The sequence below is a fragment of the Frieseomelitta varia genome, unplaced genomic scaffold (genome assembly GCF_011392965.1).
Source record: "Frieseomelitta varia isolate USP_RPSP 00005682 unplaced genomic scaffold, Fvar_1.2 scaffold_246, whole genome shotgun sequence".
NCBI classification, from domain to species: Eukaryota; Metazoa; Arthropoda; class Insecta; order Hymenoptera; family Apidae; genus Frieseomelitta; species Frieseomelitta varia.
The window spans coordinates 197,774-215,958 of NW_025109975.1; the positions used below are offsets into that span (position 1 = coordinate 197,774).

The following is an 18,185-nucleotide window of genomic DNA, read 5'->3' on the forward strand; positions in this document are numbered from 1 at the left end:
TTTTTTTTTTTCTTCCTGAAAACGATGGTTCCTGATGGCTGGCGGCCGTGGTCGCGAGTACAATCGATCGCGAAAACGCTCGCCTACGTCATTTCCCTGCCTCGCGGACGCGTATTTCCAACCGATAATACACAATAACGGAAAGTTTTTCCAATCAAACGAACTGCATCGATGATCGCTGTAGCCTTCGTTAATGTAAATCGGGCGACGGTGTTGCCACACGTCCACGAACACGATGAAAAATTGATACGGCAATTGAAACTGCGACCAAGCAGTACGTAAACGCTAATCGATGAAAACTGATGTATCGCAAACTGCAGTAAGCACTATGATCGTTCTGTTCGATCGAAGAGAATCTTTTAATCTCTCTCTCTCTCTCTCTCTCTCTCTCTCTCTCTCTCTCTCTCTCTCTCTCTCTCTCACTCTATACTTCGTGCCAAAATAAGTGTCCACATTATGTACTCTCATTATATTAAGGTCAAAAGAGACTCAATTGTCAAATGTTGCACAAACACAAATGGAGACTTTCGAGAAGAGTTAGGTTATATATTTAGTATTTTATATACTTAGATATCTTTAAATATCTAAGTTTACACTTAAATATCTTTTTTTTTTTTCTCTCTAAATTTAATAAAGAGATTTCACCAACTTCTTAATATTCTTTTCTTTTATTTTCTGGATTATTTTAACGAACTACTCCCACCGTTCCAAAATAAGTGTCCACATTATGTACTCTCATTATATTAAGGTCAAAAGAGACTCAATTGTCAAATGTTGCACAAACACAAATGGAGACTTTCGAGAAGAGTTAGGTTATATACTTAGTATTTTATATACTTAGATATCTTTAAATATCTAGGTTTACACTTAAATATCTTTTTTTTTTTCTTTTACTAAATTTAGTAAAGAGATTTCACCAACTTCTTGATATTCTTTTCTTTTATTTTCTGGGTTATTTTAACGAACTACTCCCACCGTTCCAAAATAAGTGTCCCATTTATACATTATAGTTGCTCCGAAATAAATGTCTACTTTTGATTTAATATTAACTTGTCATAATTTTATACATTTAAGTATTCTTAAGCTACGAACACGACAAAAAATTCAACTAATTATTAACTAATTATCTGTCGAGCAATTTTAACTGCTTTCTCACTACAAATGATATTTCTTGGTCCAGTCTCTCCTTGGCGAAACGTGGTAGCATATATTCATTTCCTTCTTTGTGAAGCAGCCGGGATGCTTTGTTTTCCTCCAGCAAGTAACGTTTCAGCGTATTTGAAACTCTTTTAATATAAAAAGGCTATATAGAAGCGTAGTTGAAACGCTTTTAATATAGCCTCCTCTCAAACCTCGATGAACAGTTTTTAATGACTCGCCAACTGAATTAGAAAGTTGTCGAAGGAACTACTTTTCAAGAAGACATTGCAAAACACCTTCTCCCTGTTCGTTAGTTAAATTTGGGTTCCCTTTGCGATATTCAAGTACAAACAGATATCTGAAAGTTATTAATAACGAGAAGGAGGAACTCCGATTAAATCCCAGAAAATTGAGGCGCAGATGCTCTCATTTAATTTGGAGCACGTCGCGTGAAACTTGGCGAGGTTTTCCAGTGGTAGCGAAGCATGATCTCGATTACCCACGCGCGATTGCGTGCAGGCAACGCGTAAAAAATATGTCGTACCATACGCCGACAAAAATACACGAGTTTGTCTCGATGTTCTGAATATCCAATTCCCTCGCGTCGCGTTCGCGCAAAAAGAAATCGTATTCACGTTTCATATTAACGTTTTTCCCAACGGTGCCTTTCTCCGAGAGAATTCGACACTTCCTACACACACACACACATATGCGCGAAATCTTTGTTTACTCTTGTGCCCGCCATTCCCTTGAAATTTTATATCCGTGATATATATATTATTTAAAAAACAAATTTGATTTGCGAAAGGGTGAATTTGAATACGACAATTTATAATAAGGTGAACGGTGATTAATTTGAAGTGCACGAGGAGGGGAGAGATTCAAGGATGGTTCGAAGAATCGAACTGTTATAATTTGAAAACGAGGTTTAAAACAAGAACTTTATGAAGCTTCTATCTTCACAATCTTGGATTCATTTTTCACAAATATGCTTTTACATTTCGTGGGAAGTGCAAAGTGGGAATGCAAAGAAACCGTTTTCCGCTTGAAATGCTAAAAAATTGAAAATATAATCTCGAAAGTGTATTGAAGTCTCTCGAAATATTGAAAAAATTTTTTCACGAGAATCCACCATAAATTTGAGGATTGAAATTTTCCCTTTACAACGACCCTTTAAAATTTCCTGACGACAATTTCAAGCCGTTGTAATAAAAATGAAACTCGATGCACAATTATTATTACAAAATAAACATTCTACTGCACGTATGTAATACTGCACACGCATAAATAAACAAAAGAGAATAACGCGAAATGACATGAAATTGACAGGAAATACTTATTTAAAGATGAAAGTGTTTATATACACACGGTACATAATGTAGATTCACCCATAACGATTCGCCCGATACTATCTTGCGAGGGGTAGTATATGAATACATACATATTCATATAATAATTACGACAATCTGTGGGAGTGATAGTGGCAACAGGATGATTGATAACATCCACTAAACGTTTCATGAGTTTGCACAATGTATCGATCGAGTCAAGGTATCAATTAGTCCCCTTTCGAGTGCTGCACAAAAGACGACAAAATGGCATTGTGTCGCTTCACTTTTGAGTCGTTCAAGTCAAGGCAAATTTGATTTTGCAAGAAGGTGAATTTGATCTGCAAAAGAATTGATTTGGAGCGGGAAACGACTGTATAAACGAGTGTCAAAAAGAAAATATAGATACCAATTAAATATAGATGGCTTCTATGCTATTCTCGTATATTTTTGATTATTCAAATAACAATATAGTAATAATATAATATATATATTATATTTTATGTTATGTTATGCAATACATTATATATTATTAATATTGTATAATATATTATATATTATATTATATGTTATGTTATGTTATGTAATATATTATATATTATTAATATTATATTATATATTATATTATGTAATAATATAATATATATATTATATTACATGTTATGTTATGTAATATATTATATATTATATAATATATATATTATTAATATTGTATAATATATTATGTATTATATTATGTAATATAGTAACAATATAATAATAATACATTACAAATATGGTATACAATTTTTTCCTTATTTTGTTTTACGTAAAATTAACCTCTGGCTACGATTTTTCACCCACCCTGTATAATACAATTGAGATGTAATCTTAAACAGTTTTGTAAACAAAACAGAAAAATTAATCTTCTAGCCGACTGCGCGATGTAAAATCATCTTCGAAAGAAAATTCGATCAAATCACGACCATCAATGCAGAAGCTTCGCTCTTTAAACCAAAAGCGAATCGTCATATGTTCTTATAAGATCTCTCTCATCTATGATCTTTTTTTTTTTACAAAGTTGTATCGATTTAAATCATTCACAATTTCTCATCGTCATTGGTGCAATTACACTCTCACGACTGTACTTCATACGATACTCCGATCGAGATTTGCTTCCTTCTAATTACAATTCCTTCTAATTCCCGTTTTGCAATACGGTTTCATAGCATTTTGAAGTTTTTTTTTTTTTCTTTTCTTTTCATCCTCGCGAAACACGTGTTGCAAGCTGACAAACGATGGATCGTTGCAACACTAGCGTGGTCGTTCACTTAGAACAAATGAAAACGATTTCGTTTCAGCTGGAGGCGTGCGGCCGGCTCGTGTGCTGCGCGCAGAGGCTGTGCAGAAGCGGAAGTGCACCAGAGGAGGCCGAGCAACGAATCAATCGAGGTCGAAGAGGAGCACAGGCGGGCCCCGAATTGGAGGGGCCGTCAGGCTCGGAGGATGGCATCCTTCCGATCCCAGTCAGCCCTAGCCCAGCGTCCACGTCCTCGCAGGAGGATGCCTGCAAACCACCCCCGCGTAACTGCTACCGCCTGGTTATGCTCGGCAGCGCAAGGGTCGGCAAAACCGCCATTGTAGCACGGTAAATCGTCATCTTTGCTTCTCGCCGCTACGTAATCGCGTCCAAATAAGCCCCCAATATCGACTGCCTTTCCTTCCTTTTCTCTTTTTCTATTCGTATTTCTAAACTGAACACGGTTGTTTTTTTCTTTGGAACACAGCTGTTCCGCTGCTTTATAATGAGCGAGGTTTGTACAGTAGCGCCCTCTACAAGAGGGCGAGATATACGTTCCGAATTCAAGAGCACAGAAAACTATAATTCTTTCTTAATGTGACAAAATAACATGCATTTTATTTCATTTCGAAACAACAGGAACGTAAATTCTTTCTCACTTCGGAGTAACTTCAGTCTAAAATCTTAACCTCTTGCGCTGGCAACTGACTTGCGGACCGTAACGAGTGACCAAACCGTATACAATAATTGCGATACAATATTATTAGTATACAATGATTCGTCTTCTTTTTGAATTCATCGGTATATCACTGGATAGAAATTACTAATAAGTAATAAATTTATTTATTTTCTTTTTTTTTTGCCTGAGTTGTATTTCAATATACTTGAAAACTGAGAAAACATTGCAATTTTGGGCGAAATATTCTCGACATGTTAAAATTAAGGTCCATCAGCCTCTTCGTCGGTCGAAACTTCTTTAGCTTCAGAATTTTCAGAATTTGTCTGTTTCTTTACTTAATAATGTGTCTTCTTGCATTATTCTCTCAAGAAGGATTCCGCTTATATAATTTATATAATTTTCCAAAGTCTTCTAAAATCCCGGAGCTGAACAATTTTGCAATTTTCTTTCAAATTCAACAAAACGATCCGTTAAAAACGTCACTATTAGTAAAGTAACTCTCCAAGTTTTTTTTTTTTGCTAATTCCGGCGCCTCGTTTAAACTATCTAAAACGAAAATTACCAGATTCATTCATCATTTATTCTATCGCACAAGAGTTAATTCAAAATTGTGTGTCGCAACGCACATACTTTCATATCAGAATTTTTCAATCGCGTTACACAGAGGGCAGTTTTCGGTCGCAATTTTTAGATCCCGCGTTATGGGATTCTACTGTGTTAACCTTTCGGGGATAGAGCCGAACTACAGAGGCAGGGTTAGGAAATTCAAATGAAGGCAACTTTGTTGAGGCAACTCGAAAGAAACTGTTCAAGAGAGAATGAAAATGGTGGAGAGTTAATCGGACTTAATTCAGCGGTTTACCGTTTACCGAGGGACGGTATTTCGAAGATAAATGTGAACCTCCGCGGTTTTATTCTTCCTTGCGTTTAATCGCTAAGCGAAGAACTGTTCCAAGTGGTTTTTGATCGTTAATCCCGGACGCCTCGAGAATGGGAAGGGTGGCCGGAGAGAATTGGACTTAATTCAGCGGCTCGCTAAGACCGTGTTTCGAAGATGAATGTGACAACTTTCGCGGTTGTATTCTTCTCGCGATAAATCGCGTTAAATGGAAACTTATTGCTAGTTCCAAATGATCTTTGATCGTCAATTTCGAGATTTGTTGACTGGATCTGTTCGTGGATTACATATCGACGAGAATCTTCGTAAATTTAAAGCGAATCGGGCGAGTTTCGTCGATAAAACCGTTTTTTCCCTTTCCCCGTACGGCCTTGTATTTTTCATCGGTGTGTCACTTTCGGCTTATCGTTATTTCGACGAAAGCTCGACGTCGAGTGATGACAATACACCTGCTCTGTCAATGTCTCATCGTTAATTCATCGCTCGTCTATTTCTTTTTTTTTTTTCTTTTTTTAAATTTAAGCATTGCACGGCTGAAAAGGGAAGAATTGAAAGTTCGACTCTCTGGCGATAGATCTCTTTTCAGGTTTATAGGCGGACTGCACCTATAGTTTGTTCTGCAGCTGAGCTTAAAACTTTCGGCAAATACGAGCGATATATCGCGTTCGCGGCGCCCGGAAGTTTCAACACCGAAGGGATTAAGGCAGCGTGGTCACGTTACACGGCGCCGTTGGGAATCGGCCTGCTCGTTAAAAATATTCCAGCAGAGGCGGAAACGAGGATTACCCGCGACGGTCTGCCGAGTAATTTGCCCGCGGCCGTAAATTTGCAAACTTGTTGAACGACGTAACGTTCAAAGAACGAACGTAACGCGTCCGCTCGGCAGATATTTGCGCTAGCAACTGATTGCGGACCATAACGAGTGACCGAACCGTAAATAATTCGTCGCTTTCATTTCGAACTCATCGGTACGATATCACTGGATAGAAATTATTGATTAGTAATGAATTCATTATTTGTTTTGCCGGCGATATACTCAGATATACTTAAAACTGAGGAAATATTACAATTTTGGTACAAAAGGTTCTTGACGCGCATGGCACGTCGTTCGAGCGCAAGTGGTTAACCTCTTGCGCTGGAAAGTGATTGCGGACCATAACGAGTGACCGAACCGTGTACAATAATTTGTCGCTTCCTTTTTGAACCCGTCGGCATGATCTCACTGGATAGAAATTATTGAGAATTAATAAATTTATTATTTGCCTTGCGTGGGTTATACTTAAATATACTTAAAACTGAGAAAATATTGCAATATTTGGGATGAAAAGTTCTCGACGTGTGTGGCACGTTATTCCAGCGCAAGAGATTAACCACTGGCAGCTGGCAACTGATTGCGGACCATAACGAGTGACCGAGCCGTACACAATAATTCGTCGCTTTCTTTTCCTTTTCAACTCGTCGGTACGATATCACTGGATAGAAATCATTGATTAGTAATAAATTTATTATTTGTTTTGTCTGAGTTATACTTAAATACACTTAAAACTGTGAAAATATTGCAATTTTGAAATAAAAAATGCTCGACATGCGTGGCACGTCATTGCAGCGCAAGAGGTTAACCACTTGCACCGGCAACTGATTGCGGACCATAACGAGTGACCGAGCCGTACACAATAATTCGTCGCTTTCTTTTCCTTTTCAACTCGTCGGTACGATATCACTGGATAGAAATCATTGATTAGTAATAAATTTATTATTTGTTTTGTCTGAGTTATACTTAAATACACTTAAAACTGTGAAAATATTGCAATTTTGAAATAAAAAATGCTCGACATGCGTGGCACGTCATTGCAGCGCAAGAGGTTAACCACTTGCACCGGCAACTGATTGCGGACCATAACGAGTGACCGAGCCGTACACAATAATTCGTCGCTTTCTTTTCCTTTTCAACTCGTCGGTACGATATCACTGGATAGAAATCATTGATTAGTAATAAATTTATTATTTGTTTTGTCTGAGTTATATTTAAATATAATTGAAACTGAGTAAATGTTGCAATTTGGGACAAAAAATTCTCGACGCGTGTGGCACGTCAATTCCCGCGCAAGAGGTTAACGTAAAGGGGGGCGGGGAAAAAGTATGTTTGAGACAATGTTTGAGACACTTCGCCGCAACAGCGATCGACGAGACGCAAACTTCGTCGTTATTGGCTCGGCCCGAAAACCAAAAAGCTTTTAACCAGGCCGATATATTTTTAACTCGCGGCGAGAAAATGGACAAGCTGACACACATGGGAACACGTCACTGACTCGCTGCAGCATGACCGCTTCTCCCGATTGAATCCCGATCGAGTCGGAAATCCAAAGTATTCCGGTCGAATCCAAAATATTTCACGGTATTTTCCACGAGGCGGCACCTCGACATTCGCAAACAATAATGGTGAAATTCGTTTCTGAACAACCTCGTGTCTCCTTGAATTCGATTCAGCCGGAAACGAGTTCACGATCACGACAAGAATAACCATAATGGATAATAATGCGTATTGCCCCTAATTTTCACGTATTTTCACGGCCGCGTGCGCCTGCGGCCTCGCGTGGTTGCCGTTTCGCGTTCAATTTCTAATCGTTCCATCGCCTGTTCATCTTATTACGTATTTTACGATACGAAACTTTACGATACGTTGTTTGACCGGTTTTTTTTTTTTGGAAGAAATACACATTTTCAATTTATTGCTAGGAAATAATGCGCGACATCGCTTTTAAATAATAACAAAACAATCACATATTTTTATTTTTATATTGAACATAAACAGGAAATGACGGGAGCATACTTTATTTCATTATAATGCCTATTCTCATCGTAATCGGTAAAATGATCGAAAAAATATTAAAAACAGTTGTTTTTAACAATTTATTCTATTTGGTCCGTCTTATAAAAAATTATGTTAATTACTAGTTAGGAACTTTTACCGGATTTCTAAAAAGTTTGAATTATTTTAAAGTGTATAAAATTAAGATATGATTATTACTATTAAGATATGATTAATACTTAATTATATATATACATAATAGAACAAAAATCGCAAATAAAACATTTGTCACCGGAAATGCATTAATTTACTAAACATTAAATATTTATACTTCAATAGAAGATAGAAAAGCGAAAAAGGTATCACAATAATTTACAAGGACTATGAAATATTAGAATACAAATGGACTCCTGGAATGTGAAAACACTAAGAAACAATCACGTCTCCTTTTTGTTCAAAAATCCTTTAACCTGCTTCCAAATGACCTTCGCACTTTGAAGCTGACGTTATCGAGAAAAATCAAAAAATTTTTTACCAACCTCAATGTTACAAATATAATGCCATAAATCAGTTACATATCGGGAAGCTGTTGTTTTAGAAGAACTATAGTTTTACCCTATTTTCCCCTGCCTATTTCGTCGACACGCGCACACGTTTCACGATTCTTTCGTTGAAATCATCATCGGGCGCCATTGTAACATGGAAAAATTTCCATCGATAAACGAACGCGCTGGAAAACGCTGGACAACGCGAAGAAAACTCGTGGAAACGAATCCGAAACGTTCCGCGCGATCGGGCGGGATACGTTTTTTTCACTCACCCCCGTCGCTAATAGAACAAACGATTTAATTCCGTTCGAAATATAATCCACGTTGCCTGACACTGTTATAAAAGCCGACGTTCGTTCGTTCGAACGCATTTTGATCGAAAGAATTCAACGTTCGGAGAGGGAAAATTTCGCTGCGAGCAAAATGGTTTTTTCTTTTTTTTTTTAATAAATTCTAAATCAATTGCTTTTGCTTGCAGTATAATCTCGCGTGTGTTTCGCGTTCTGACGAATTTATAAAACAAATTTTCTGCTCCGACGGAATATCAGTTGGCTATTGTAACGATAAAGCCTAAAGCGGTAAAATCTCGCTGCAGATTTCTGTCCAACAAATTCGACGAGTGTTACACGCCGACGATCGAGGACTTCCACCGGAAGCTGTACAGGATTAAAGGCGAGGTGCATCAGCTCGATCTCCTGGACACCAGCGGGAACCATCCGTTCCCTGCCATGCGGCGATTATCCTTCCTAACAGGTGAGTGATAGTAATTGGAAAAAAAAAAGAAAAAAAAAACGCCCGTGTAAATCTGCTCAATTAAAGAGATTCGAAGAGACAGAGCAACAGTGCATGTACAGGGTGTTTAAAAAAAAAAAGGTTGGCATCAAACGACAAAGTAAAAGGTCTTAAAGGTTAAAGGACAAAATGATCAATTTTTAAATTTTCGTCAGACGTTTTATGTGGTGTAAAATAGTGTGTTTTTTTAAAGATATATATCATTTTTCATAAAATATATAAATAACCACCTGTATACTCTCCATTGTATTATAAAGTTTCTTTATTTTTTGGACTTCAGTGTCTCTAATGCTTTAATCGTCGATAATGTTAATAAATGTGAGCCTAAAAACCATTTTTTTTATCAGCTCGGCCGAAAACTGACTACGTTCTTTCGTGCAAAGTGAATTTTTAATATATTAAAATATAAATATATTAATATATTATAATAATATAAAACATAAATATTTTTAATATATTAAAATATATAAAAGTGAATTTTATATATTTTATATATAAATAAAACTTTATTAATATATTGATCCATTTTATCCCTTTGATTACCTTTTACCATCTTTCAGGCAATTTTACGATTCCGCGTTGCAAAAACAAAATTCAAAGTCAAGATCAATTTTGCAACAGGCTCTTCACATGTATTTCCATCAAACCGTAGGTGTAGAATTCATCCATGATTCAGCCACGAACAAACTTTTCTTTCCACCCTGTACATGTTTCTGAGATCACATTGTACATGTGTATACATATTTTTGAGATCACACGATCCGAGAAGGAGCAAATATTTTGCACCAATCGACATCAGACGTGCCCAAACACAAGTAACACGTCGTTGAGACGGCTTCAATTAGATAGATATACATACATATGTAGATTAGCGAGAAACAGTGATGATGACTGAGTGACAACGTCACGCGAATACAAGCAAATAGCTTCCGCCCTGAAGGAGGATGAGGTTTACGATCGAATCGAAGGACTATGTTCACTCGCGAGATTGTGGCAAGCTTACGAACAGTTTGATGGAGTAGACCAATCTCCTCAACAAAGAACAGATGCAAAAAAAGATAGGAGACACAGCGAGGAAGATTAATCCACGTTAATAATTCTTCACACGTTCGATAACATTTGAATTTTTTTCCTGTTATACAGGATGGGCCAAAAGTTTCTTTCCAGCTATTTTTTTTTTTTTTTTAATATCAAAATATAAAAAAAGAAATAATTAAATTAAATTTTTATTTTAATACGAAGTGACCCACCCTATATTATATTATAACCCCTTGCGCTAGCAACTGATTGCGGACCATAACGAGTGACCGAACCGTATACAATAATTCGTTTTCTTCGTTATATCACTGGATAGAAATTATTGAGAATTAATAAGTTTATTATTTGTCTTGCGTGGGTTATACTTAAATATACTTAAAACTGAGAAAATGTTGTAATTTGGGACAAAAAGTTCTTGGCACGTCCGTGGCACGTCATTCCAGCGCAAGAGGTTAACATCGACAATTACCAATCAAAAGGATACTTTTTTGAAAATTTATATTTATGCAAAATTTCATGAAAATCGTATATTTCCTTATAAGTGGTAAATCCCATCAATTTACGCAAAAACTATACCTTCAGTATTTTCCGAGATATTCGACACAATATAATAAAACCCGGACCCCCAACTTTGAGGTTAGTTTAAACCACTTGCACTGGCAACTGATTGCGGACCATAACGAGTGACCAACACCGTATACATTAATTCGTCGCTTTCTTTTTGAACCCGTCGGTATGATATCACTGGATAGAAATTATTGATTAGTAATAAATTTATTAGTAATAAATTTTTGTCTGGGTTATACTTAAATATATTTAAAATTGAGAAAATATTGCAATTTTGGGACAAAAAGTTCTCAACGTGCTTGGCAAGAGGTTAACTACAGATTGCGGACCATAACGAGTGACCGAACCGTATACAATAATTCGTCGCTTTCGTTTTGAACCCGTCGGTATGATGTCACTGGAATTATTGAGAAATAATAAATTTATTATTTGTTTTGCCTGGGTTATACTTAAATATACTTAAAACTGAGAAAATGTTGCAATTTTGGGACAAAAAGTTCTCGACGTGCGTGGCACGTCATTGCAGCTGCAAGAGGTTAAGCACTAAAAGACGCGTTTCAACTCGGACTAGAACCTATTTATTTCAGAAAAATGTCACGTCACAGGTAAAGAACATTTAAACGCAAGAATTGTTAATTAAATAATTAAACACAAAAATTTAAATCACACAGGTCGCATCTGATTGTGACATTTAAATCGAATGCAATATTGCAATGTCGTTGAAACGGCTACAACGCGAAAATTCCAACGAATGAGTAGCAACACGGCGGGAAACAATCAGTTTCAAGCTTGTTGTATCTATTTGCAGCTTTCTTCGACAACGTGTTATCAATCGTGCTCGACTCGATCGAGAAAGGCCGCGAGCCTCATACGTTTCTGTCTGTCGCCATACGTGTCGTACAGGTGTTCGATCCAACTGCTCCCCGCGCGCCAATATCATCTCAACAACTTGTTGAGTATCCTTTCTTCGGGCTCGAAGCTTTCAGCTTTCGAAGTTTCGAGGCACGCTCGATCGAGCACCGAAATATCAACGGCTGGCGAAACAGAAGCCGGTCGTCGTTCAGGATGCAACCTGCTGAGTGGATTCCCCGCTTATTCTAGCGCGAAAATCCCACGGCAACGTCCCTCTCGGGTCGTTGTTTCTCGATCACACGCGAGACGCGAGAGACGTGTACATCGCCGGTGCACGCGCGATGTACGCCTCGATTGACACCCTCCGCAATTTTGCCGAACGGTTTGCCGGATCAATATTTACGCGAAGTAGCAGCAGTAGCAGCAGCAGCTTTGCGAGAGAGACACGAAGAAGGAAACAGTGGACAGGATGTGATACATCGCGCCACGGCCGGCATGAAATATCACAATGACAAAACGAACGAACGAACGAATGAACGAAAAGAGGAGGGGGGAGGGCTCTGTTCTAATTAATTTTTAATTGCCGCGCTATCCTCCGCGTTCCTGTCCTCCACGTTCTTCTCCCTCGTGCACGCCATTTCTGACCCGAATAGACACGCACACGGGACGCGCAATTATTCCGTTTGATGGAGGACGAGGATTCTCGCGACATTTTGTAAAGGAAAGAAACAACCTTCTCGGGTTTTTGATGCTTTTCAATTTTACATCAAGACTGCCAGTCTCGACGAACGACAAAGTCAATCGAATGTTAATGATAAGTCTAGTTGAAACGAACGCGTGAAGTTGGACATTTTAAAAGTCTCGATTCTGAGATTGAAATAATATTGAAATGTCCTGACAACTGTATTTAATAACTTCATCCTGAATCTTTTTCTGCGACAAAGATGGTCTTTCTTCTTTTTTTTTTTTTTTTTTTTTAATTTAAGTTTTGGAAACCTTATTCAAGCTAACTACAAAATAAGAATATAATAATGTTTGTATTGTTATATTGAATATAATTGAATATATTGAATTATTGAATAAATATATATATATAATATTATATATATTAATATTTTATAATATAATGTAATTAATATTAATTTATAATATATATAATATGGTATTATATTATATTGAATTACTGAATATGTAATTGAATATATTAAATATATTAAATTATATAATTTTAGTTATATTGAATATAATAATGTTTTTGTAGTTAGGTTACAGGTTTGAATATAATAATGATTTTGTAGTTAGATTATTAAAGGTTACAGTCTTTAAGGAAAATGTAGACGCAGTAAAAGGCCAGCATATCTGGTTAAGCAATTATTACGTCGATCTAGAGGAACAAGAATAATTTGTACTTGCTGTATTTCTTAATAAGATTTCCCCTTCGGGGAAAAATCAAAGAAAAGAAAAAGATGGTCTTTCTTGATGAAAAATATTTTCCAAACAATTATGCAGTACACATTATACAGTGCATTAAAATACAGTGTGCTGATCGTTGCAACGCGGTGAAAACCAACGAGACCTGTATGCATCGCGGAATCCCGACGAAAGAGAAACGCGGTCGCGGCATGCCGAGACAAATGGTGCAATAAATTTGCAATTACAAAAAGAAAAAATAAACGCATTTGCAACACGCATGACGCACGTGACCAGCGTATGCACAGCCTCACGTATGTAGATACACGCGTATTGATCACGTTCGGGGTTTTGAATCGCACGCACGCGTCACGTGTTTGCCGTGCATTGCCACGATCGCCACGTGAACCTTCGACTGTTTTTGGATTTCTCACGGATTCACGAATCGTCTGAATCACGGTGAACCTAACCGCCAGAGTTTAACCAGTAGAATTCGACGTGATCGGGTAGAAAAGTTTTTTTTTTCTCTTTGAATACTGTCATCGAGTTTCCGGGAGAGGGAGGATGCAAGGCGATACTTCTGAAACCTTGAACGACAGCCTCAAACGACATTTTCTCACTTTGACGCGATTTCGAATGACCTTTCTCTTTGACGCCAACCTCGGCTGACCTTTCGGGCTTTGATGCAACCTCAGCTGACATTCGATAGATTCGATTCGATATAAAATGACCTTTTGTCTGTTTGTTCGAACTACTGGAACTATCAAGGTCCAAAAGAAAATAAGGCATCTTTCCAATACTTTATAATGGGCTGTACATGCTTTTACTTGTATATTTCGCGAGAGAAATTATTTAACCACTTGCGCTGGCAACTGATTGCGGACCATAACGAGTGACCGAACCGTATACAATAATTCGTCTTTTTTTTTTTTAATTCATCGGTATATCACTGGATAGAAATTATCGAAAAGTAATAAATTTATTATTTGTTTTCCCTATTTTGTTTTATTTAAATATACTTGAAACTGAGAAAATATTACAATTTTGGAATAAAAAATTCTCGACGTGCGTGGCACGTCATTGCAGCGCAAGAGGTTAACCACTAGCGCTAGCAACTTATTGCGGACCATAACGAGTGACCGAACTGTATACAATAATTCGTCGCTTTCTTTTTCAACCTGTCGGTATATCACTGGAATTATTGAGAAATAATAAATATATTATTTATTTTGCCTGGATTATACTTAAATATACTTAAAATTGAGAAAAAAATGTAATTTTGGAGCAAGAAAGTCTCAACGTGCGTGTCACGTCATTCCAGCGCAAGAGGTTAACATTGACAATTACCAATAAAAAGTATACTTTTTCGAAAATTTATATTTATACAAAATTTAAATCCCATCAATTTACGCAAAAACTATACCTTTAGTATTTTCCGAGATATTCGACACAATATAATAATATCCACAATATAAAACCTAACTCCCAACTTTGAGGTTAGTTTAACCACTTGCGCTGGCAACTGATTGCGGACCATAACGAGTGACCGAACCGTATACAATAATTCGCCGCTTTTTTTTTCGAACACGTCGGTGTGATATCACTGGATAGAAATTATTAAGAAGTAATAAATTTATTATTTGTTTTGCCTATTTTGTTTTATTTAAATATACTTGAAACTGAGAAAATATTACAATTTTGGAATAAAAAATTCTCGACGTGCGTGGCACATCAACAACGCAGGAGGTTAACTTCATCCATAATGTTTTTTTTCTTCAAGTTCGTACTACTACTTCTTCTATTTTGAATGTACGCGTTTATCATATAAATTCGGCTATTTCTTTGCGAGTGTTGACACTTTATCTACCGGAAGCCTGTTAATGCTTTTTTTATGTTATCGGCCACTAGCCAATTAACCCCTCGCGCTGGCAACTGATTGCGGACCATAACGAGTGACCGAACCGTATACAATAATTAGGCGCTTTCTTTTCCTTTTCAACTCGTCGGTATGATATCACTGGATCAGAAATCATTGATAAGTAATAAATTTATTATGTCTGAGTTATATTTAAATATATTTAAAACTGAGAAAGTATTGCAATTTTATGGGATGAAAAAATTCTCGACATACATAGCACGTCATTCCAGCGCAAGAGGTAAAATCTCTAGAAATGCACTGTTTCGTATCCACAAGATTTCTAACAGAAATTGATCACTTTGACCATTTGACCATTATAAATCGATCACTTTGGTAGTTCTAGTGTTAAACAACCTCTCTAATCCTGTTTCCACGTGTGACATCTTTTTGACTGACTTACTGGGAAATAATCTGAATCGTTTTCATGGTGATTTAGATTTTCACGCAAACGAAACGAGTTAAAGGGACGATTCCGGTTGCTCGAACTCCACATTTACATCGACGAATTCTACGGTGTTTCTTTTTTTTTCTTTTTTTTTTTTTTTCTTTTTTTTTGACCGCGCCAGTGAGCATGATTAATGAAAACGTGACGAAGGCGTGTTTATCTCCCCGTAAAATATCGCTCAAGGCACCGAATGATCTATATACCCAGGCAAATTTGCGTAATTATCATGCATATTACTAATTACACGACACGGCGCGCGCGCGGACACGTGACAAATAACAAATAATAACGTTGAAACAAACGCGTGAACAAATGGAAATTGCTTCTCCTCCGCTAATGATTTTCTTTCCAAGGTTTCACCGCCAGCCCTCAGCAAGCAAAGAAATAAAAGGCAAACGGTATCCGTGAAAATTGGAAACAGTGAAAGAGCATGCTTTCTGCACGCGGATGCCGGATAGATTGGGATTTGAATTTCGAAACGGGTCTCTCCGAGAGAATCCTCTCTCTTTTCTCGTGGATATCGCGTTAATGCACCGCGATCCATCTTCTCGCGAGACTGACTCAGTTCGAAAACGTTAAGACACCCGCAGGAACGTTTACGTTGCAGTCGCGCAATTTTTCGCGATGAACACGAAAGAGATGATCGAGCAACAGGAATTAAAGTGTGAATGACAACGTGTATAAATAGGATTGGTTCCACGGAATTGGTGGTCTATAAAACTTTGTAGAAACGTGTCATGGCGATATCGATCGAACGATTCTGTACTCTGCTAGGCTGAATCTTCGATTCAGAATCTGTTTACTGTTTCTCGCAATATCCTCTCTCCTCCAGTGAAATACAGTGGACGATCGGTTAACACGTTCGCGGGGAGTACAAATTTTATCGAGCTGCAATGAAGGTGATTTATTTTTAAACTGATTGTGATACCCAAATTCTTATTAGTCACATTTTGTCCGGGACAATTTTTATATGTTTCTTATATAAAAATTTATACTATTAATATTAATTTAAATTTCATTTAAAATTAATAAATTTAATATAACAATTATTTTTACTATGATAAAATTTATAAATTGTAACATTATAATATAAGTTTAACCGCTATTGCTGACACTTTAATTTATCATTATTGATTTTAATTCCCCTATTTAATTTTCATTAAATTATATAGAATTTTTTATTAATTTTATTATATATATATATATATTTAATATAAATAAATTATATATAAAATATGAATCTAATTTAACCATAATTATATTTTATTTATATTATTAATATTAATAATTCGTTTAAAATAAAAGTTTGATATGCAATTTACATTAAATATAATTTAATATAAATAAAATAAAAAAATTTTAGTAATATATAATTTTATAATATAATAAAATTATATATTACGTATATATAATTAATACATACTTATAATAAGTACAACATATTACATACTTATAATAAGTAGTATGCTCAGAATTTCATGTTTTAATAGCTCTATATATATTCAATGAATGCTATAGCATCCACGTCGATACAGATCAAATTCATGTCGTATTGCGTCACCAAAAATGAACGCTATAGTACGCAAACGTGTTAACGAATAGTTTGGATAACGAAAACTTTCGCATGTACAGAAATAAACGTAGTAAGAAATTGTTTTATTTACTTTTCTGGCTCTTCAGAACGAATTAATCAAATTTTCATAACAATCTGTGCATTGTTGTTGTTACATATAAATAAACATAGTAAGAAATTTTTTATTTACTTTTCTGGGTCTTCAGAGCTGATTAATGAAATTCCTATAAGAATCTATGGCAAATCGACGATCAATTAATGAACGATCCGGAAAACACAGTATCGTAACAAGTACTCTATAATTAATTTCTTCTCATTGTTTATTCTTAAAGAGATCGTGGCTCGTCGATAGAGATTCATGGAGGAATTACTCACGTGCCATTCTATCGAGATCATGGGTAACATACTGTGCACGTGACGAATACTTTCCATAAGGGGAGGAAAACGATAAGGAAATGTCGTCGAGCACGGAACAAACGCGCCAGGAGGCCAAATTTATTAGAAAGTTTTGCAGATAGAATCGCGATAGAAGGTCGCGAGTGGAATATTTGACGAAACAAAAAAAAGGAAGAAAAATGAAGCAAGACGGTAGCATGTTGCTGCCACGTGTAAAAAAGGAAAAGAAAGGGAAGAGAAGAAGAAGTAGGACGAAGGAAGGATGAGACGGGACGAAGCGAAGGGGAAAATTCCGGATACTGGGAAATAAAGGAAAGGAAAAGTGGTGGAAGAGCCTAGGAGAATGACGATGGAACGAAGCAGCCCAGTTTTATCCCAGGCGAAGGGAAAAGATATCGAGTTATGAGCCGAGCCGAAGGAGAGAGAGCCAACAAACCGGAAAACAGGAAGAGCAGCGGCATAAACGAAATTTCCCCGCCGCGGCGTGGCATGCCATGCCAAAGGCGATAAAGA

At 36.6% G+C, this 18,185-nt stretch overlaps 1 protein-coding gene across 3 annotated transcripts in view; it reads left to right on the forward strand.

Annotated features, from left to right (window-relative positions):
• Window positions 1-18,185, forward strand: part of LOC122528117 (dexamethasone-induced Ras-related protein 1) — an 88,153-nt gene that overhangs the window by 51,607 nt on the left and 18,361 nt on the right. For 2 of the 3 annotated variants that reach the window (XM_043652871.1, XM_043652870.1), the window contains exons 1-2: window positions 3,918-4,095; window positions 9,277-9,434. In XM_043652871.1, coding sequence (XP_043508806.1) covers window positions 4,052-4,095; window positions 9,277-9,434 — 202 coding nt within the window. In that variant the 5' untranslated portion in view covers window positions 3,918-4,051. Of the gene's footprint in view, window positions 1-3,808; window positions 4,096-9,276; window positions 9,435-18,185 lie in introns of those variants that run through there. The other variant, XM_043652872.1, reaches the window with a different exon arrangement.